The 21,448-nt window shown below is 38.7% G+C and overlaps 1 protein-coding gene across 3 annotated transcripts in view; it reads left to right on the top strand.

Moving 5' to 3' along the window:
• The first annotated feature begins 749 nt into the window (after nucleotides 1-749).
• RAB23 (RAB23, member RAS oncogene family) overlaps nucleotides 750-21,448 on the top strand; it is a 27,264-nt gene continuing 6,565 nt past the window's right edge. The window contains exons 1-4 of one of the 3 annotated variants that reach the window (XM_012648720.1): nucleotides 750-1,300; nucleotides 11,215-11,434; nucleotides 13,903-13,988; nucleotides 20,983-21,139. In XM_012648720.1, the coding sequence (XP_012504174.1) occupies nucleotides 11,280-11,434; nucleotides 13,903-13,988; nucleotides 20,983-21,139 (398 nt within the window). In that variant the 5' untranslated portion in view covers nucleotides 750-1,300; nucleotides 11,215-11,279. Of the gene's footprint in view, nucleotides 1,301-1,591; nucleotides 1,734-11,214; nucleotides 11,435-13,902; nucleotides 13,989-20,982; nucleotides 21,140-21,448 lie in introns of those variants that run through there. The other 2 variants (XM_012648721.1, XM_012648718.1) reach the window with 2 other exon arrangements.

Below are 21,448 nucleotides of genomic sequence, written 5' to 3'. Positions count from 1 at the left end.
AGCTATTACAACAAATGCAGCTATGAACATCTTGAAAGGTGTCTGTCGGTGCCCCGTAAGTACCCATTTCTCTTGGCTGTTCACGTAGGCGTGGAACTGCCGTGTGACAGGGGTATGCACCTTTTGCAGATAATGCCAAACTTTTTCAAAGAAGTTGTTCCAGTTCACACTGCAGCAGAACGGTAGAAAAATTCAGTTACCCCACATCCTCGCAAACACTTGCTATTTTCCATCGTTTTTTCTATTTTGAAATATAAAAACTGAAGCAAAGTTAAGATTGCTTTGTGCGGGACGTGTCAGTTTTTGCTTTGGGTCTCTGAATTATTAACTATTTCAGGCTTCTACGTTGTCCAGCCAAATACTGCAGGCTGCGAGAGTGCGTTTTCGACTTTGCTCAATATTTTTGCTCACTCTGCCACTTAAGGTGTCATCCAGTCAAGAAAATAAGGTGTCTGCCTGAGACGGGGCAAGTCCTTTGAAGACTCTGGAAGACTGATTTATTCTGTAGGCGAAACCTACGCGGACCTTCTTCGGCCGATTTGTGTTTTCTAGAGTCCACGATGCCCCTGCTAGCCTCTGGTGTGCGCACTGCACACCCGGGCTTCCTGGGATCCGCGAGGAACGCGGGGAAGCCGCCCTCTCCGCGACCAGCCAGAACTGGGGCGGGACGGGAGGGGGGCCAACTCGGCGCGGAGCCTGCGCATGCGCAGGCAACCTAGCGCATGCTCCGCAGCGCGGCAGGTCCACGGATGAGGGGAGTCGAGTCTGCTGCGCCCCGCCACCCCCGGCGCAGCTCCTGCTGAGCCGCTCGATCTGAGCCCCGGTTACCAATAAAGTTCGTTTAAAAATCATAATCATTCGTAAAAGAGCGAAAGAGGGCGCAAGCCAGCCGGGCGGCCCCGCTGGGGAAACTGGCGCGTTGGGAAGAGGCAGCGGCGGCAGCGGTTGCGCCGCGACCAGGAGGAGCCGGTCGCGCCGGGCGGCGGGTCGGCGGCAGGCGGGGGGACGGTGAGTAGCGGCTCGCGCTCCAGGGTAGCGTCGCTGCGCTCACTCGCCCTCTCCGGGAACTGGGGGTTCCTCCGGCTCCGCGGGGAAGGACCCGCCTCTCCCCAGGGTCCCGGGATGTGCCTCACAGGGGGTATGGGGAGTGGTGTCGGGGGCAGGGGCCTCCAGGCCTGGGCTCCCATCCCCCGGCTCGGACAGCCGAGCGCCTGCTCCCCCGCCTCTGAGCACGGAGCCCAAGTTGCAGCTGGAGGAGGTGGGCGGCAGCCTGCCCGGCTCCCCCTCCCGGCTCGCTGCGGTCCGGTCTCTAGGTGTAGGTCCTGTAATTGCCCCGTGGGCGGGAAAGAGCGGGCTGGGACGGGGGTGAGGCGCTGGCGCCCTCGGCCCGGCAGAGCATCCGGGTTTTTGTCCTTCCCCAGCCCCAAATGAGGAAGGGGCGACCCGGGATAGGCGAGATACCAGCGAGAGTCGTTGAGTGCTCGGGTTAGGTTGGTGGGGAAGAGGGTCCTCAGCTCCAACCTGGCTTTTAGACTCCTCTTCTCCCTGCAGTGGGGCCCCTTTTTACTCGCGGCCCCACCCTTCCCTAGTTTCTCGCTCAGAGAGTGCTAGAATATGAATGAGCCAGATTGCACTTTTTCATTGACACTGGTTGCCACAGAATTAACTTTACTGGGAGATCCGAGGAGTCATCAGCAGTTCCTTGGAGTAAGAACCTGAGAGTGTGTAAGGGAGTGAGAACTTCACTATCAGGAGCCAGTGAAGTGGCAGTAGGGTCTAAAAAGGGCTGTTTACTTCTGTAGGTTTTGTATAACTCCTGAAATCTTCTAGATAACTTCATTGACCCTAAAAAGCTTTTCAGTATTTTTACAAGTATAATCATATCTGTCCTTAAGTAAAGGCTGTTATGAAAAAAACAATCCCTTTGAACAGTGAATCAACACATCTTTTCCTTTTCTAATTTATTAGGCTATATTGGTTAGCAAAGTGTTAAAATTTAAGTTTGGGGAGTTTTTATATAGAGTATTACTGTCAAGGTTTTTAATTATTGTACTCAGGATTATGCTTATTTTCTAAGAACTTAACTGTTGATATAGTGCCTTAAGTGTCTGAGAATCACAAGAGTCAAACTGCCTGTGTTAAAATTTGATTCTACTTTTTTTCTTCAAATTGTACTATTTTAAAAATTATCTATGGTAAAATTGACCTTTTTGGGGACATACAGTTCTGTGGAGTTTAGATTCATGTAACCACCGCTACAGTCAGGACGTAGAACAGTTCTATACCCTCGAAAAACTCATGCTATCCCGTTCTATCACACCCCTTACCCCTAACCCCTTACAATTATTGACCTTTTCCAGAATATCATATAAATGGCATCATAACAATAGGCAACATTTTGATACTGGCTTCTTTTCACTCAGCGTAATACCTTTGAGATTCCTCCAAGGTGTTTTATGTATGGATAATTCCCTTTTTTATTGCTGAGTAGTATTTTATTACATGGATGTGCCACAGTTTGTTTATACATCCACCTCCTGAAGGATATTTGGGTTGTTTTCAGTTTGGGGTGATTATGAATAGAACTGCTATAAATATCATGTACAGGTTTTTGTGTGAAACATGTTTTCATTTCTCTAGGGTATTTCCAGGAGTGGAATTTCAGGGTCATTCAGTAAATATATGTTTAACTTTTTAAAAACTGTCAGAATTTTTCAGAGTGACTGTATCATTTTGCATTCCCACCAGCAACATGTGAGAGTTATGGTTGCTCCACATCCTCCTCAGCATTTGGTATCGTCAGCATTTTATAATTTAGCCATTCTAATATTTGTGTGGTGGTACCTCATTGTGGTCTTAATGTGCCTTTAACTAATGGCCAAAGATGTTGAATATCTTTTCATGTGTTCGTTTGCCATATATATTCTTTTGTGACGTATCTGGCCAAGTCTTTTGCCCATTTTTTAACTGAGGTTTTTTTCTTTTTGTTTTCTTTTTCTTTCTTTCTTTCTTTTTTTTTTTTTTTTTTTGAGACAAGGTCTCTTTTTATTGTCTGGGCTAGTGTGCAGCAGCATCATTGTAGCTCACTGCAACCTCAAACTCCTGGGCTCAAGTGATCCTCCTGACTCAGCCTCCTGAGTCACTGGGACTACAGGTGCATGCCACCATACCCCACTAATTTTTAATTTTTTTGTAGAGATAGGGATCTTGCTATGTTGCTCAGGCTAGTCTTGAACTCCTGGCCTCAAGTGATCCTCCCACTTAAGCTTCCCAAATTGCTAGGATTACAGACATGAGCCATTGCACCTGGCCCCTTGAATTGTTTTCTTATGTTGAATTTTGATAGTTCTTTATATGTTCTGTATACAAATTACATGTCAAATACATGTTTTGCAAATATTTCTTCCAGTCTGTAGCGTGTCTTTTGATTCTCTTCACAATGTCTTTCAGACAACAAATATCTTTAATTAAGTGAGACAACAAATATCTTTAATTGATTAAGTCTAGTTTATTAGTTTTTCCTTTTATGGGTCTTTTGGTATCATGTCTAAGAACTCTTTGCCTAACTCCAGGTCAAGATTTCCTGTTTTGAAAAATGTTCTTCTAAAAGTTATAGTTTTGCATTTAGATATGTGGTACATTTTGAGTTAATTGTATAAGGTGTGAAGTTTAGATGAAGGTTTACTTTTTTGCATATAGATGTCCAGTTGTTCCATCACCATTTGTTGAAAAGACTGTCTTCATTGGATTTCTTTTTCATCTTTGTCAAAAAGCAGTTGGCTGTATTTGTGTGATTCTATTTTGGGCCCTCTGTTCTGTACCATTGATGTATGTCTTTTTCCTTTTGCCAGTGTCACATTTTTCTTGATTAATTTAGTGGTAGAGTGTCTTAAAATCAAATAGTATGATTTCCTCCAATTTTACTCTTTTCAAAATTGTTTTAGCTATTCTAGTTCCTTTGCCTTTCCATATAAAGTTTAGAATCAACTTGTCTATGCAGAAAATCCTGCAATACTTTGATTGAAATTGCACTAAACCCATAGATCAATTTGGGGAGAATTTCTGTTTTTACTTTGTTGAGTCTTCCAATCCATGAACATGCTATGTCTTTCCATTTAGATCTTTGTTTCTCATTTTTTTAAAATTTTGATTGCAAATTGTATGTTGTTTATATATGGAAATACAGTTGAATTTTGTGTGTTGCCCTTGTATCTTGTGACTTTGCTAAACTCTCCTATTAATTCTCGGGTTTGTTTGTTTGGGTTTTTTCGAGGAGGGTAGAGGGTAGATTTCTTGGGTTTTTCTACAGAGACAATCGTGTCATTTGTGAATAGAGACAGTTTGATTTATTTTTTTCCTAATTTGTAAGCATTTTATTTATTTTTGTTGCTTATTGCACTGACTAGGACTTTGTGTAGGATGAATAGGAGCAGTCAGCATGGACATCCTTACCTTGCTCCCAGTCTAAGGAGAAAGCAATCAGTCTTTCAGAACTAGTATGATAATAAACTGTAGGTTTTATGTGTCCTTTATCAGGTTTAAGCAGTACCATTCTGTGTCGCCGAGACTTTTTCTCACAAATGGATATTGAATTTTTTCAAATATTTCCTCTGTATCAATTGACATTGTGATGTTTCTTCTTAAGTCTATTAATATGCTGGGTTATACTGATTGATTTTCAAGTATTGAACCAGCCTTGCATTCCCAGAATAAAGTCCACTTGGTTGTGGTGTATTATTGTTTTTAAATATTGCTGACTTCACTTTACTAATATTTTCTTGATGGTTTTGCATCTATGTTTATGGGGGTTTTCTTTTTTGTACTGTCTTTATGTGGTTTTGGTATCCATATGATGCTGCTTCATAAATTGAATTGGGAAGTGTTTCCTCTTTGTCTCTATTCTGGAAGAGTTTGTGTACATTGGTGTTAATTCTTTAAATGTTTGGTGGAATTCCCCAGTGAAACCACTTGAGCCTGGAGATTTCTTTTTCAGTTTTTAAGTTACAAATTCAATTTCTTTAATAGTTATAGGGTTATTCAAATAATCTAGTTCATAGTGGGTAAGTTGTGGTAGTTTATGCTTTTCAAGGAATTGGTTCATTTTTGTCTAGGTCATCAAATTTATGTGTGTAGAGTTTGTTGTATTATCCTTCTGAGTCTGCAGAATCTGTATGGTGTCCTCTATTTTATTAATATTCCTGATACTGGTTATTTATGTCTTCTCTTTTTTCTGTGTTAGTTTTGCTAAAGGTTTGTCAATTTTATTGATCTTTTCAAAAAGCAACTTTTCATTTCACTACTTCTATTTTTCTGTTTTCAATTTCATCTGTTTCTGTTCTTTATTATTTCCTTCCTTTTGCTTGCTTTGGGTTTATTTTGCTCTTTTTCTCATTTCTTGAGGTGGGAACTTAGATTATTGATTTGAGACTTTTCCTATTTTCTAAGGTAAGCACTTAGTGCTCTAAATTTCCCTTTCAGCACTGCTTTACCTGTGTCCCACAAATTTTCACATACTTTATTTTCATTCTCATTCAATTTCTTTTACTTCTCTTAAGACTTCTTCTTTGACCCACAGATTGTTTATTGTTGTTATTATTATTTTTGAGACAGGATCTCGCTCTGTCACCACGGCTGGAATGCAGTGGTCTGATTATAGGTCACTGTATCCTTGAACTTCTGGGTTCAAGCCATCCTCCTGAGTATCTGGGACGACAGACGTGCACCATTCACGCCTGGCTAATTTAAAAAAATTTTTTTTGTGAAGATGGGGTCTCACTATGTTAGGCTGGTCTAAATCCCCTGCCCTTAAGCAACCACAGATAGTTTAGCAATGTGTGTTTTTAGTTTCCAGATGTATGGAGATTTTCCTGTTATCTTTCTGTTACTGATTTCTAGTTTGATTCCACCGTAGTCACTAAAGATATTCTGTATGATTTCCATTATTATAAGCTTATTGTTATAAGTTTGTTTTATGGCCCAGAATATGTTCTAGCTTGGTTTATGTTTACTTGGTGCTTGAAAGGAAGTATATTCTGCTCTTGTGTGGACAGTTCTATAAATGTCAAATAGATTCCTATTTTTTGTGTGTTTTTAGAATTTCGTTTTGATTTATATGCAGTGTTTTTGAGTTTATTTCTTTGTATTAATTTTTTAGTGGTTGCTCTGGGTATTACATTATACACAGTCATGCATTGCTTAACGATGGGGATACGTGTTCTGAGAAATGCAGTGTTAGGTGATTTCATCATTTTGTGAACATCATAGAGTTCAGAAATCTAGATGGTATAGCCTACTACACATCTAGGTTATATGGTATAGCCTATTGCTCCTAGGGTACAAACCTGCATAGCATGTTACTGTACTGAATCTGTAGGCAACTGTAACACAGTGGTAAGTGTTTGTATATCTAAACATAGAAAAGTTACAGTAAAAATACAGTTTTCCAATCTTATGGGACCACTGTCATATATGCAGTCCATTGTTGACCAAAATATTGTTATATAGAGTATGATTGTAAGTGTAATTTATCATATATCTCATGGTGTTAATATTTTACCAGTTAAGTGAAGTGTAGAACACTTACCAGCCTTTACATCCCTTTTTCCTCCCCATTTATAATTGTCTTAAATATCTTATCTACATATATTGAACACCACATTGGACAGTTTTATAATTTTTGTTTCAACTGTCAAACCTAATTTAGAACAGTCAAGAGAAGGGAAATCTATTACATTTAACAATGTTTTTATTCTTACCATGTTCTTTCTTTTGTTATGATAGTCCAAATTTTTTTTTAATCATTTCCTTCCTGTTTAGAGAAATTCCTTTAGCTGTTCTTTTTATATAGGTCTGCTATCAACAAATGCTCTTAGTTTTCCCTCATGGGAGATTATCTTGATTTCTCTTTCATTCCAAAAGGATATATTCATTGGATACACAATTCTGGGTTGAAAGTTCTTTTCTTTCAGTGATCAAAAAATGATGTGCCACTGCCTTCTGGCTTCCATGATTCTGATGAGAAATTCACTGTCATTTAAATTATTTTTCCCCTATAGGTAGTATATCTTTTTTCTCTGGCTGCTTTCAAAATGATTTCTTTGTCTTTAAGTTTTTAAAAGTTTGACTTTGGTGTGTCTTGGTCTGGATTTTGTTACGTTTATCCTGTCTGGAATTTACCCAACTTCTTGAATCTGTAGGTTTAATTTTTTCAAATTTGGGAAATTTTCAGTCATTATTTCTTCAAATGCTTTCTCAGCCCTATCTTCTTTCTTCTCTCCTTCTGGAACTCTGATGACATAAACATTAGATTTTTTGTTTAGTTCCACAGGTCTCTGAGGCTCTGCCATTTACTTCAGTCTATTTGCTCTGTGTTGTTCAGCTTGCGTACCCTTTATTGTTCTATGTTCAAGTTCACTAATTTTTTTCATCTGTCCCTTCTGCTCTTGAGCCTATCATTGAGTTTTTTATGTTGGTTATTATAATTTTTGGCTCTAAATTTTCCATTTGGTTCTTCTTTATATTTTCTGTTTCTTTGATGGGACTTTTTATTTTTTACATTTGTTTCAAGTGTGTCCGTAATTGCTCCTTGACTGCCAGCTATTTTTATTTTTAAAATCCTTGTTAGGTAATTCTAATGTCTGTCATCTTGTTGCCAGTGTCTGTTGATTGTCTTTTGCATTCAAGTTAAGATTTTTTCCCAGTTCTTAGTGTGCTGAGTGATTTTTGATGGAAATCAGGGCATTTCGGTTATTATGTTATGATTTTCTGGATCTCAGTTAAATGTTCTCTTTTAGCTTGCTTCTTCTGACAGTGCTCTACACAGAGGAAAGGTGGGGCACTATCTCCTTACTACCAGGTGTTGGGAGGTAAAACTCCACATTCCCTACTTGTCTTCTATTGAAACTGAGAGTGGGAGGGGCTCCTCTTACTACTAGGCATGACAGCCCTCCACTAGACCCCACTAATACCACCCTGGCTGGGAGGAGGAGGGGCACCTTGTTACTCTTCCCCCTGTGGTCCCCACTGACACTGCAGGGAATGGGGGGATGGCCTCATTACCACTGAGGGATGGTGAAAGTTCTGGCTGTCTAATGGCTTCTTCTGATACCACCCCAGCAAGGAAGGGGAGGTAAAGCGGGAGAGGAATGACTCTGAAACTGCTGGATGAGGTGGAAGTCCAGGCTCCCACGTGGTCTCCAGTGATACCTTGGTGATGGTGGAGGGGTCTCTTCCTTACCTCCCATTGGGGTTGAAACTCCTGGCTCCCCCAGTTGATCTTCTCTGATGCCACAGGGCAAGTTGGGGCACATGATTATAATCCTCACAAGGGTGTGTTTTCTGTCATGCTGCTTGCTAGGTTGCCCCTTTCTTGGTCCTTTCCTGGTACTTTGGCTCAAGAGAGTAGGCTTTTGTTGGGGCCTTTTTTGTTGGCATTTCCTGGTTACTGGCTTGTCCATAATACAGTATGGGATATATGAAGTAAAAAGAACTCAAAGAAAACAACTCATGGTCGTTGTTTCTTGTGTCCTGTGGTCCCTAGCCACTCTTTCTTCTTTCCACTTTTTGGGTCTCATGATTTTTATATTATAATGCCCAGAATTTTTAGTTAGAGTTAGAGGAAGGAATAGGGCAAAATACGTCTGTTCTATCATTCCAGAAGCAAAAGTCTCTGAAGTATATATTTTTTTTTTTTTTTTTTGGACAGAGTCTCACTCTATTGCCCTGGGTCGAGTGCCGTGGCGTCAGCCTAGCTCACAGCAACCTCAAACTCCTGGGCTCAAGCTATCCTACTGTCTCAGCCTCCCGGGTAGCTGGGACCACAGGCACGCGCCACCATGCCTGGCTAATTTTTTCTACATATATTTTTAGCTGTCCAATTAATTTCTTTCCATTTTTTGGTAGAGAACAGGGTCTCGCTCTTGCTCAGGCTGGTTTCGAACTCCTGCGCCTCGGCCTCCCAGAGTGCTAGGATTACAGGCATGAGCCACCGCGCCCGGCTGAAGTATATATTTTTAAAAGTATAAAATGTATTAAGTTTTTTGTTGTTGCTTTTGAATTTCACAGTCTTCTGGAGTAAAGAATTGTTTTGGTAAAGAAGAGGGATCTGCTTTTTAAGAACTGACCTGGTATGAGTTACAGCTGGATGAGCAAGGGTCAGATTATGTTAAGAATTTTAGACTTAGACCGGGCACAGTGGCTCACACCTGTAATCCTAGCACTCTGGGAGGCCTAGGTGGGAGGATTGCTGGAGCTCAGGAGTTCAAGACCAGCCCTGAGCAAGAGCGAAACCCCTGTTTCTACTAAAAATAGAAAAAAATAAGCGGGTCATGGTGATGTACACCTATAGTCCCAGCTACTCAGGAGGCTGAGGCAGGAGGATCGCTTGAGCCCAGGAGTTTGAGGTTGCTATGAGCTAGGCCGATGCCACGGCTAGCAACAGAGTGAGACTCTGTCTCAAAAAAAAAAAAAAAAAAGAACTTTAGATTTAACCATAAGTGTCCTGGTGTCCTGAAGACCACACCTTTCTGTAGAGTAGGAGGGTGGTGATACTTGATGTCCAGGTTGTACCCTAGACCACTGAAATCACATACTCAGAGGACAGAATACAGGTACTTTATTTTTTAAAGTTCTCTAGATGATTCCAGTGTGTAGCCATATTGAGAGTCACTAGCCTGGGGTAATGGTTCTAACATTTACCTGATTATAAAATCACTTGGGATGTGTGTCCATTCAGGTTCTCCAGGAAGCAAACATCAAGGTGGAATTAGAAGTACAAAAGATTTATTGGGGGAAATGCCTGTGATGGATAAAGAGGACGCCTTCCGGCTGCAGTGCCAGCTTGACACCTGTGAAAGGAGAAAGGCAGATTGGGTGGAAAGAGCCCCAACCTACAGTGCAGCTCTGAGAAAATCTCAGCCAGTTTGATAGGAGCCCCAGAGCAAAGAGGAGTCCCATGCTGGGCAGAGTTGGCCTGACTCTTGAACAGGCACTGCCTGTTGAGTCTTCACCTTGGACAGCGTGGGGCCTCAGTGGGAGTGGGCAGTGCCACAGATCCTGAAGGTGTGGCAGCTGGAGACTGCCAGCTGGCAGCTCTTGAAGGAAGAGTTAAGCAGCACTCCTGTGCTTATTTTAAAAATGAGAGTCCAAGCCATTCCCGAGATTTCTGATTGATTATGTCTGAGGTAGAGACCCAGAACCATACTTTAACAAGTACTCCTAGATAACTTTTCTGATCATTCAAGTTTGTGAAGTACTAGGGACAATTGCTGAGACTCTATTAGGGATAAAGAAGAATGTTCTTCATATTTCACACTTGCTTAGTGTAGTTGAAAAGCAGTTTCCACAGATTTTGTATTTTTTGCCCATTTGATGATACACTATGGAGGATTTATTATGTTATATAAAACTACATGTTGAGTGTCTCTTATTCAAAATGCTTGAGACCAGAAGTGTTTCAGATTTTGGATGTTTTGGATGTTGAAATATCTGTCTATATAAATAATGAGATACGAGTGAGTATCATGAGGATGGCATCTAAGTCTGAACAGGAAATTCATTTATTTCTCATACATACCTTAAACACATAGACTGAAGGTAATTTTATACAGTATTTTAAATTTTTGCATGAAAAAATGTTTTGACTGCATTTTGAGTATGACCCCTTACACATAAGGTATGGATTTTCCACTTGCATCATGTCAGTGCTCAAAAAGTTTCAGATTTTGGAGCATTTCAGATTTTGGATTTTTGGATTAAGGATGCTCACCCTGTACTAATTTTTGAATGCTTAACTTTCACTATGCCAAGTGCTTTATATGTGTCATTGATTAACAACCCTGTGAGGCAGATATTATTGCCAGGAAATGGAAGCTTACAGAGGTTAAGCAATAACTTCATTAAGAGCACAGAACTAGTAGGTGGCAGCTTTAAATTAGGCCTCAAGTCGAAAGCCAGTAGTCTTCATCTCTATGAAAGGGAGAACTATGTAGATCTAGTGAATGTTATGCATTATGCTATTGGTGAGGATTAAAAAATGAATGATATGTTTCCTCTTTCAAAGAATTTATATTATCTAAAAGGGGTGGGAAGAAGGCCTCATTCATGGAAACATATTCTTGCAATGCAATATGATTATTTCTTGACAAAACAATTATAGTTTATTTTATTTTGTACAATTTTTGTGTCATGAAAAAATAATTTCATTTTAAACCACAGATTTGAGAGAGAAGATCTAATCACCTGGAATTAGAGTCGGCACAGAAACCATTTCAACTCCAAAAATGTTGGAGGAAGATATGGAAGTGGCCATCAAGATGGTGGTTGTAGGGAATGGAGCAGTTGGAAAATCCAGTATGATTCAGCGATATTGCAAAGGCATTTTTACAAAAGACTACAAGAAAACCATTGGAGTTGATTTTTTGGAGCGACAAATCCAGTATGTACTTGGCCATTTTATCCCTTTGGTTTTGATTTGTGAACTGTGTCCAAGACTTTCATTGGAATAATAGTAACTAATTACAGTACACTCCCAGGTTAGGCAACTAGTGGCAGTTGATGGTTGTTTTCAATTACTCATGATCATAAGTATCTTCATCCTTCTTTCTGTCTTTTTTTTTCTTTCATCTCTTTTCCCTTCCTCTCATTTTTCTTTTTTCTTCTACTTCCCTTCTTCCCTTTCTACTTTTTTTTCCTGACCACTAAACTACCAGCAAACCACCTTTTTTCTTATCTCATAAACGTTTTATGTTTACTAGTGACACCTTGGGCACTTCTAAAACACAAACTGATGCTTTACTCTAATGAGATTTTCATTTGCTATTTTATTTGGAATGAAAATTACCCGTCTCTTAAAAGTTTTCATCTCTTACATTACAAGCTCTTTTTGCTTAGAATGTCTCTTTTTAAAACTGGGCAAGACTGTCTAGAAGTTGTATAGAGTCTATACAAGACTGTATAGAAGACTGTATAGAGAATTTATGATTTGCTTTTACTCTAAAGAAATAAGAGAAAACATATTTAGGAGGATTAAGTTCACTTATAAAGAGGAACTCCTACTTTAGGAAATCTAGTTGGAATCTACAGCACATCAGAGTAATGCTTTTTGTCTTTAGTCTTGAGACTTTTTAAGGATTTTTTAAACCATAGGAGACAAACTAAAATGTATTATGGAAATAAGAAACATTAAACAAATCTGACTTACTGGTCCAACTTTAACATCAAAGATAATTGTGTTCATTGTTTTAAAGATTGGTTCATTTCTCATCTGTATTCTATTACCCTCTTTTTTGTTTGTTTGTTTTAGAGACAGGGTCTTACGTTCTCTCTGAGGCTGGAGTGCAGTGGTGCCATCCTAGCTCACTGTAACCTTGAATTTCTGGGCTCAAGCGATCCTCCTCCTGAGTAGCTGGGATTACAGGCACTTGCCACCATGCCCGGCTAATTTTTTTTTTTTTTTTGGGGGGGGTAGAGACGGGATCTCGCTATTGCCCAGGCTGGTCTCAAACTCCTGGCCTCAAGCAATCCTCCTGCCTCGGCCTCCCAAATTGCTAGAATTACAGGTGTGAGCCACTGGGCCCGGCCACCCTCTTTTTTTTTTTAAATACTTCCATATTTACCTGAAACCAAATAACTATTTTAAGTATGTAGTTGATCCTCATTATTTGTAGATTGTTGCTAAAATTTATTTGTAGCCCCCAAATCAGTATTTATACTGCTTTTGTGGTCATTCGTGGACATGCACAGAGCAGCAAAGAATTAAAGTTGCCCAACATGGACTTTCCCAGCTGAATTTGTCAAACAGGGTGATATACTCTTCCCTCTTGCTTCAGCTCTCATACAGGAGACACGTGTCCTGTTTTTGTTCTGTTTAGTGCTACATTTTGTGGTTTTTGTTGATGATTTTGCTGTTCAAAAAGGCCCCCAGTGGTAGTGCTGAAGTGCTGTTTAGTGTTTTTGATTACAGGAAGGCTGTGATGTACCTTATAGAGAAAATATGTGTGTTAGATACGCTTTGTTCAGACATGCGTTATAGTGCTGTTGGTCATGAGTTCAGTGTTAACGAATTTACAGTATATAGCAATAAGGTGTCTTTAAATGGAAACACAAAACAAGGTTATGTATTCATCAGTTGACGAAATGTAACCAGGGGTTCTCAGGAACCTAACCCTGTATTTCCCCTAGGAGCAGTGATTCAGTATTTGCTAATTCAGTGTTCACAGTGACATTATAAAACATAACTACTGTGAATAATGAGAATCAACTGGATGACAAAGTAGAGTAGATTTTAAATTAAAGGGCAACCAAGCAGGTAAACTGCTTTTTCCCCTTCTTATTCTCATCCTGTCTTTAAGCACCAGAACCCATTAGGATAGTTTAGGGCGAGGAGAGCAAGCCCTGACCTTTCCCAATACTGCTCATCCTAGAGCCACTACTACCTGTGACTGCTGTCAAAGGGAAAAACATGGCAGGTAAATCCAAATCATGTGTAAAGCTACAGCTTAAAAGTACTCAGACTTTTTTAGAGTGAAACTGACAGTGCACAGCTGGTCCCCAATTTATGGTGGTTCAACTTACGAGTTTCAACTTTACGATGGGTTTATCAGGACATAGCCCCATCTTAAATCAAGGAGCAGCTGGACTTAGAATGGTTCAACTTATGATTTTTGACTTCATGATGGGTTTATTGGGATAGTACATGCATTTTTGACTTACACTATTTTCAGCTTGCAATGGGTTTATCAGGATATAACCCCCAAATGGGCTTATTAGAACATAACCCTATTGTAAGGTGAGGAGCATATGCAGTTTTAATACCTTTGGATTTGAAAAATAAAAATATACACAAAGCTATATTACTAAAAATATCTTCCTTTACATATGAAATAAATTTATCTCTTGTTTCAGAGTTAATGATGAAGATGTCAGACTAATGTTATGGGATACTGCAGGTCAAGAGGAATTTGATGCAATTACAAAGGCCTACTATCGAGGTAAAATGCAGGATTTATTTATTTTTTTGTGTGGGCATGTTATTTTGGCTAAATAAAGAACTTTGCTTTCCTTGTTTCCCATATAAATTCTCTTTAAGAATAGTTAAAATGCTTGCAAAGTGTTTTTTAAATACTTTTCCCAGTTCATTATTTTTCTAAAGATCTTGTAGAGTGGCAAATAACATTTTGCACTATAGACAGTTTGTGCCTTAGAATTATTTGACTTGTTTAGGCATTCCCAGACCAAATCAGTCATAAACTGCTAAGTGCCTACTCTGATCCCAAGGAAATGACTACATAGGCAGAGAGTGGAAACTAACATATGAGAAAGTAAAGTCCCTGCAAATAAGGTGGCATTTTGTTATGACACATGAAATCACACAGTAAAGCCTTTTCAGCACTATAGGAATTCACAGAAGTGTGAGATACCTGTAAAAGGAAGGAAGCATGACTATAGAACTTAAGGTTCTAAAACGTGGACTTAAATTCCTTAAGAAAAGCCTAAATTAAACTTTAAATAGAATTTAAAGTTTCCTTTTAACATTTTTCTTTAAAATTTAATCCTTTTCTTTTGGAATTTAAAATACCATTTTCATTGTTCCTCTAACTCACTGCCAGTGTAATCAAAATGAGAGAACACAGTAATTAAAAGTTTGATCTAGTACCATGTAACATTATGGCCTGTTGATGCGAAGCAAATATTAATCGATAATTCGTATCGACAAGCATTTAATACTCTGTATTTCCCAGATGTTGTGGGAGATATAAAGGCACAGTTGGCTGATAATCACTGATTATCCCTTCTCTGACAGCCCTCTTTTCTGAACTTTTCACCTTCTTGTTGTAAGTAAAACTCAATTGTTTCTTAAAGACATGACTTCCCCAGCTGCCTTCTCTGGTGGTGGCATCTTTTTACCTACATCCCCACATCCCCACATCTCCACATTCTTCAAAACCTGAAGGATACTGGACAGAAGACATCTTCCAAAACTTCAGCACTGTGAAAGTCCAAGTCATGAGACTTTTACCTACCACTAATCCCCCCTAGTTGCTATGGTCCATGGACTTCTGCCTCCTTCCTGATAACACTGGCACCTGGCTCATTTTCTTCTCCATAATTGTTCAGATTACTTTTTGAAAATGCAGCCTGTTGATCATTTCCTTGTCCTTCTCAAGGCTAACAATCTTTTTTATTACTTCTAAAATCTAAGCCTCTGTAGCCTTCCACTCTCTAACCACTACTTCCTGATTCCAGCTTGCTAACTTTAATACCAAGACTCTTAACTGTCCTTGAAACCATTGAGAACTTCTTTTCACCTTACACTGCCACTTTTTAAATATGACCTTCCATATGGCCTTAACTTAGATTATTTTTTCTAGTCCTGTAAACATTTGCTTGCAAACACCTTTAAGTCCTAACCTGCACTCTGCATATTACTTGCTCAGTAAAATGCCCAATCCAATTAAACCCAGCTATCTACTAATGTGCGTCCATGCACTTGAACCTTATTGAGAATATCAGACAGAATCATTCTGACTGAACTTTGAAGTTATGATCACGTAACTTTAATGAGTACTCCGTGCTGCCAGACACTTTTAATACGTTTCTTTACTCAAGTCTTTTTACCGTTTTCTAAAAGAGCTATTTGTGTTTTCTCTTGCCTTAACCTTCAGGATCCCTTCCTCCCCTCCACTCTCAGTTGATTTCCTTGCTTTGTTCTTCTTTGAGAAAATAGATGCACTCAAATGAAAACTATTTTATTCTTCCCACTATCAAATTACTTCCTTGGTTAAAACTCTTTTTTTTTTTTTTTTTTTAAGTCAGGCCTGGCCCAAAACTCTTAAGTAACTTTCTCTTGGCTGAGGAAGAAGGTCAGGCACTTTAGCATCCTATGTACAGGACACTGTGATTGTGTTTCTCCTTGTATATGTGGCCTCCTCTGTTGATTCCTCACGTGCACTTTACCCTTGAGAAATCTCCAAATTCTTTCTTTCTTTTCTTTTTTTTTTTTGATATTTATTTTTTAGGGACAGGATCTTGCTCTGTCACCCAGGCTGGAGTGAGGTGGCACAATAGCTCACTGCAGCATTGAAAGTCCAAGTCATGGGCTCATGCGATCCTGCCTCAGCCTCCCAAGTAGCTGGGACTGCAGGCACATGCCACCACGTCGGGCTAATTTTTTTAGAGATGGGGTCTTGGTATGTTGCCCAGGCTGGTCTCAAACTCCCAGCCTCAAGCAATCTTCCTGGCTCAGCCTCCCCAAAATGCTAAGATTATAGACATGAGCCACTGTACCCAGTCTGTTGTGTACTTCTTATTATAGGTTAGTACTTTTAAGATCTCCTCAAATCATACTATTTTCCTTTAATATGTGTGCAAAAACCATTTTCTGCCAGAAACTAAAAAGAGAGCCCATAATTATTAGTGTTTACATCTTAATTTACTATGGGTGATATTTAAATTACTTTCCACTGTGTTTTTTGAACTAAAAGGCTTTAAATAGCTTTGGTTTCTCTATACTTAACATTTTAAAGTGACTTTAATCTTATAAATAGATATCTGTTAAAAACTTATCTTAATAATGTAATTTTTTTTTAGCCAACTATATTAAAATGGTAAAGAGGGTGGGATACTGAGGTCTTTGGAATTTCAGCTTCTTCTTTTTATAAATTTTAAAAATAAACATTTATCATAATACAATCTGAATTAAGGAAGAAAAAGTAGCAATGATACATAAATTTGAAAAATGGTATATTGAACATTCTTCTATATTTTCCTTTGGGGTTCCATCAGAATGCTTTTGGCTGCTGACAACAGAAAAGTAATTTCAAACTGGTTTAAACTGCAAAGAAGGTTTATTGATTTCATAGAAAAATCTGGAAGTAGCATAGATTTTACTTGTGGTTTGTTCAGGCTGTAACCTTACCGATTCTCCTGGCCTTGCCTCCTCCCTATGTGGAGTACCTCCTCATGCTGGTTTTCCTCTTGGTTGCAAGATTGCTACCAGGAGCAATGAAAGCCACATGCTGTGTTTACATTCTTGGGGAGAGAGGGTTACTTCCCACAACAATGAAGTCCTGAGCTTTTCTCTGATTAGATTACTCTTGACTTGATTGCAGTAGTCAGAGGAATGTGATTAATTGGCTTGAATCATGTAACCCCCACTCCGCAGAAGGTAAGTTTAGTCCACCTAAACCACAGGGCTACTATACAGTGGGGGTGAGGTGTTTTTAGGAAGAGATGCCACCTAGGCAATCAGATAATATCTGCTACTAGTACAGAGTCAGGTAATGATGTAAATAAATAGAAATAAAGATCAGGAAGAGAAGGTAAGGGCTAGAAAGAATGAGTTAAAATACAGATTTAGTGAATTTAGTGATAGAAACACTATGCTTAATAAAATTATGATTCACGGGTTTAAATCCTAGAAATATGTTATTCGTGCTGCATAAAAAATCAACAAATTAAAAATTTTTTAAATTTTATTATAATTTATTTTAAAAACCTATTATGCCAAAAACATTGTTCAGAAGGATCATTATGGTCTTGAAATGGTGGCTTAATTGTAGTCAAGACATGTTGAAACGTGACCTTCTTGTAAATAGGTTACAACAGAGCACAGATGATGTTAGGAAGCCTTTTGGGATCTCAAATGAAGTGAAAACACTAGCTGCCTTTAAATATCAAGAGTGTAAAATATGTCCAAATGACTAGAACAGAGAAATTTAAAGCATTAACTTTCCTAAAGATAACTGGTACCAACAAAGAACTTGAGATCAAAGGAAGAAAAAGAAAGGATCACAATATAGTGTCATTTTTGAATTAAGAATATTTATAGTAATTGGTATGTTGAACAGGCACAGGTGGTAAGTTACCAAAATGCAACTTTTGTTTTTGTCTCTCCTCATCCCCCTTACATTTTACTGGGCGGTAGGAGGAGGGGGAAGTCCTTTCCTTGACCTTAAATGAAAATTCCCTTTAGCTCATGTCTTTTCTGGTCACTCTCAAGTAATTTTTTTCAACTGCCTCATAGTTCTAGTCATAAACCATCTCAATTTGGAAATTAGAATAGCCAATAGTCCTGTGTAATAATCAAAACTCCAAATGTCATTTAGCATTAAATCTCTCATCCACTCTGAGACTTTTAACAGGCCAGTAGCCATGGTCTAGGAAGGGGATGTTGGTTGCTTCATTCCTTCTCCTTCATTCCATTCTTCTTCCTAGCTTACAAGAGATGTTCCTTTCTTCTCTAGGGTCAGACGTAGGAGCAGAGGGAATTGGGAGGCAAGGGTACCATGGCAGATGCTATTGTTGTCTGATGTTGGGGCCCTCTGGATGGCAGATGTTTGAAGATGATTCTTTCTCTAGGTGATGGGCCTGGATTCCTCCAAATTTCCCATTCTTGGGGATGTTTCTTCTGGGCACCTAGACTCGCTTCTGGCAGTGGCTTTTTTCCTTTGTGACCCATGGCAATCAAATACAGAGGAGGAAAGACTTCCTCTACCCTCTTAGGTTCAGTCATTGGGCGGGAGGACTGTGAATTATGCTGGCAAAAGACAGACTAGCAAGAGAAAAGACAAATTTAATCTTGTACAAGTGGGAGTTCACAGAAAAATATAACTCAAGGAGAGGGTTAGAATTTGGGGCCTATATACCATCTTAATAGAGGAAGGGGAGGAGGAGAAGAGCATTTATGGGAAAATAAATGATTTTTTGGAAAGATAAAGATAAATGGGCCCTTAGGAGAATAAATGGGAGATACGACAGTTTGTGACAATGTGTTTTTCAGTGTGGTGCTGGTGATGAGAGTCAGTCTTCCCCATCCTGGGGATTTATGACAATTGAGTTCTTTTGGGAGGCTCTGCTTTTAGGCAGGGATTTTAGGATAAGGGATTTTAAGGACTCAAATATGTTCTTAAAATATTTAAAATGTTCAGAACAATTTTTATGCCACAGTGGCATATTCTGAACCCCTTCACAAGCATTTTATCTCCATGTTCCTTTATGCTGTGCTCCTGTCACCTACTAAGTGGCCCTGCTGGACGTGATTTAAAATCACCAGCTTCGTGCTAGTGTAGGGAGTGAGAAGTATCTTTTCCCTCTACCCTTCTTAGTTCATGGCTGGGGCCCCACAGCAAAACACAGATTAACAAGAGAAAAGGATACAAATTTATTTAATGTAAGTTTTATGTGACATGAGAGCCTTCGTAAGGAAATAAAGGCTAAAGAAATAGTTAAACCTTAGTGTTTTTATGGTAGATTTGATGGAGATTGGAAAATTGTGGAGAAATGATAGGACAGAGAGTATGGGGTAAGTGTATTGAACTTAGCAAGTCCTGTTTGCTTGGATTCTTCTTTTTGTTCCTTCATCTTTGGCAGTAAGGATGTTCCTTTCTTCCCAATATAGGGTGAACACCTCTCACACAAGGGCCTTATGACCTGGTTCAGGGGAAAGTTAGAAAATCCTGAGTTTTAGGAGAAGGGTGTGGGGAAGATTCCTGCTTCTGCGGTTTTCTCAAATTCCTTCAGCTTAAAACATTCAGTATGCCAGGGTGCCACATTTTGGGGTAGCATATCCTGAACCCTGAATATTAGAGTTCAAGTAAATATGAAAAATATTAATTTATTTATTAGTATACTAATGCGATTTCTTCAGTTTTATTTCTCTTCAAATTCTAAGAAAGTCTCAGAGTGTCTTTCTCCCTCTTTCAGTTTTGTATAATTAATTTATTATTTGGTTTAAAACCTACTTTTACAGTGAGGACGATTTTCCCAGATGAATCTTCTGCTTTTATAGTAATAGCAAACTGCTGTGTTTTTTTCCTTTTCTTTTTTTTTTTTTCCCATTCTGTGATCTTTTGCTTTCTACAGTATTCCTCTGGTGATATAGAAACTATTTTTGGCCCTAGAGTGTCTTAGGTAGCCCAGGCATGTCTTGAATCTTAGTAGCAAACTTCTATACCTGAGGGATCTGTAAGGAAGGAATAACAGGAAGAAAGCATGCCTTGATTTGAGGAAATCCTCTTGACCTCCAGGACAATTTTCTCTTGTTGCTTACACACCTGCTTTTATCACCGTGCTGCCTGAATCAACAGTTAGTAATTTGTAAAACACTTCTTCCAAGAGTTTACTGCTTATTTATTTATCTATTTAGAGACAGGGTCTTGCTATGTTACCAGGCTGGAGTGCAGTGGCATGATCATAGCTCACTAAAGTCTCGAACTCGTAGGTTCAGATGATCCTCCCACCTCAGCCTCCCACGTAGCTGAGACTATAGGTGTGAGCCATGGCACCCAGCCATATTTTTAATCTTAAGTATTATCAGCCCAGAGTGACAGTTGATGGTTAAAATATTGTCAGTGGATCCAATATAGGAATTATGCAGTTGAACAGGGTAAAAAACTAACCTTCCCCACCTCCACTGTATATATATGTGTGTGTGTGTGTGTATATGTATATGGATAAAAACATAAATGGATATTTTACTTTTGGCATTGGTTCTCAAATTATGTTCCTTAGGATCACTGATATTCTATAGAATAAAATAATCTAATTTTTTTTAAAAGTGAAAAAGATGAGCAAATTATGATTTTTTTCTTATAAATTTTTCTTAAATTTGTGCTGAAAGAAATTAAGAAGCAAATGACAAATATTAACAAGAATAACTTGGAAACAACCTATCATTCATTCTTAGTTTACCATCCTATCTAGCTCTTACAATGGAATTAAATATATTTCTGGTATTCCAAAAGAAGTACATGGTTTTGAGGCTACGCTACTTTGACACTTGAACACATTTGAGAACCATTGTTCTTGATAAAAATTGGTTCTCTAATTAGAAAATAGAGTATATGTTGAAAAATAAGCACTGTCACAAAGATGAGTTCAACATTTATTTACGTAAAAGTTGTTTTGAATAGATAAAAGTTGCCCCCACCCTGTATGGGATTGTTTTACTAATGTAAATAACATTTTTATTTTGTGACCTTACAGGAGCCCAGGCTTGCGTGCTTGTGTTTTCTACCACAGACAGGGAATCTTTTGAGGCAATTTCCAGTTGGAGAGAGAAAGTAGTAGCTGAAGTTGGAGATATACCAACTGTACTTGTCCAAAACAAGATTGATCTTTTGGATGATTCTTGTATAAAGAAGTAAGACGGCTACTTTTGGGGGAGGAGGGACAGTAATTCTATGACGTTAAAACATACTTTAATTTTTGCATAGATGCCAAAATTTAGGAAAGATTTTTATATTATAGTTTGAAGGTTTTACTTACTTAAAGGTTTTAGTTTACTTAAATTTTCTGTGAGCTAGTCTATGTGATTGGTTTGGTTTAAAAAAGATTCACAGATTCATAAGTAGAGTAAATTAAAGGAATAAATTTTTAGGCCTCTTTTACAATTCCAGCCTCAGGTCCTTGTACCACAAATCCAATTCTTCATGTTAAGTCAAACCTGGAT

The sequence above is a fragment of the Propithecus coquereli genome, unplaced genomic scaffold (assembly GCF_000956105.1).
Source record: "Propithecus coquereli isolate 6110/MARCELLA unplaced genomic scaffold, Pcoq_1.0 Scaffold292, whole genome shotgun sequence".
Classification (NCBI taxonomy): Eukaryota; Metazoa; Chordata; class Mammalia; order Primates; family Indriidae; genus Propithecus; species Propithecus coquereli.
This window is presented reverse-complemented; position numbering and strand designations above follow the sequence as displayed.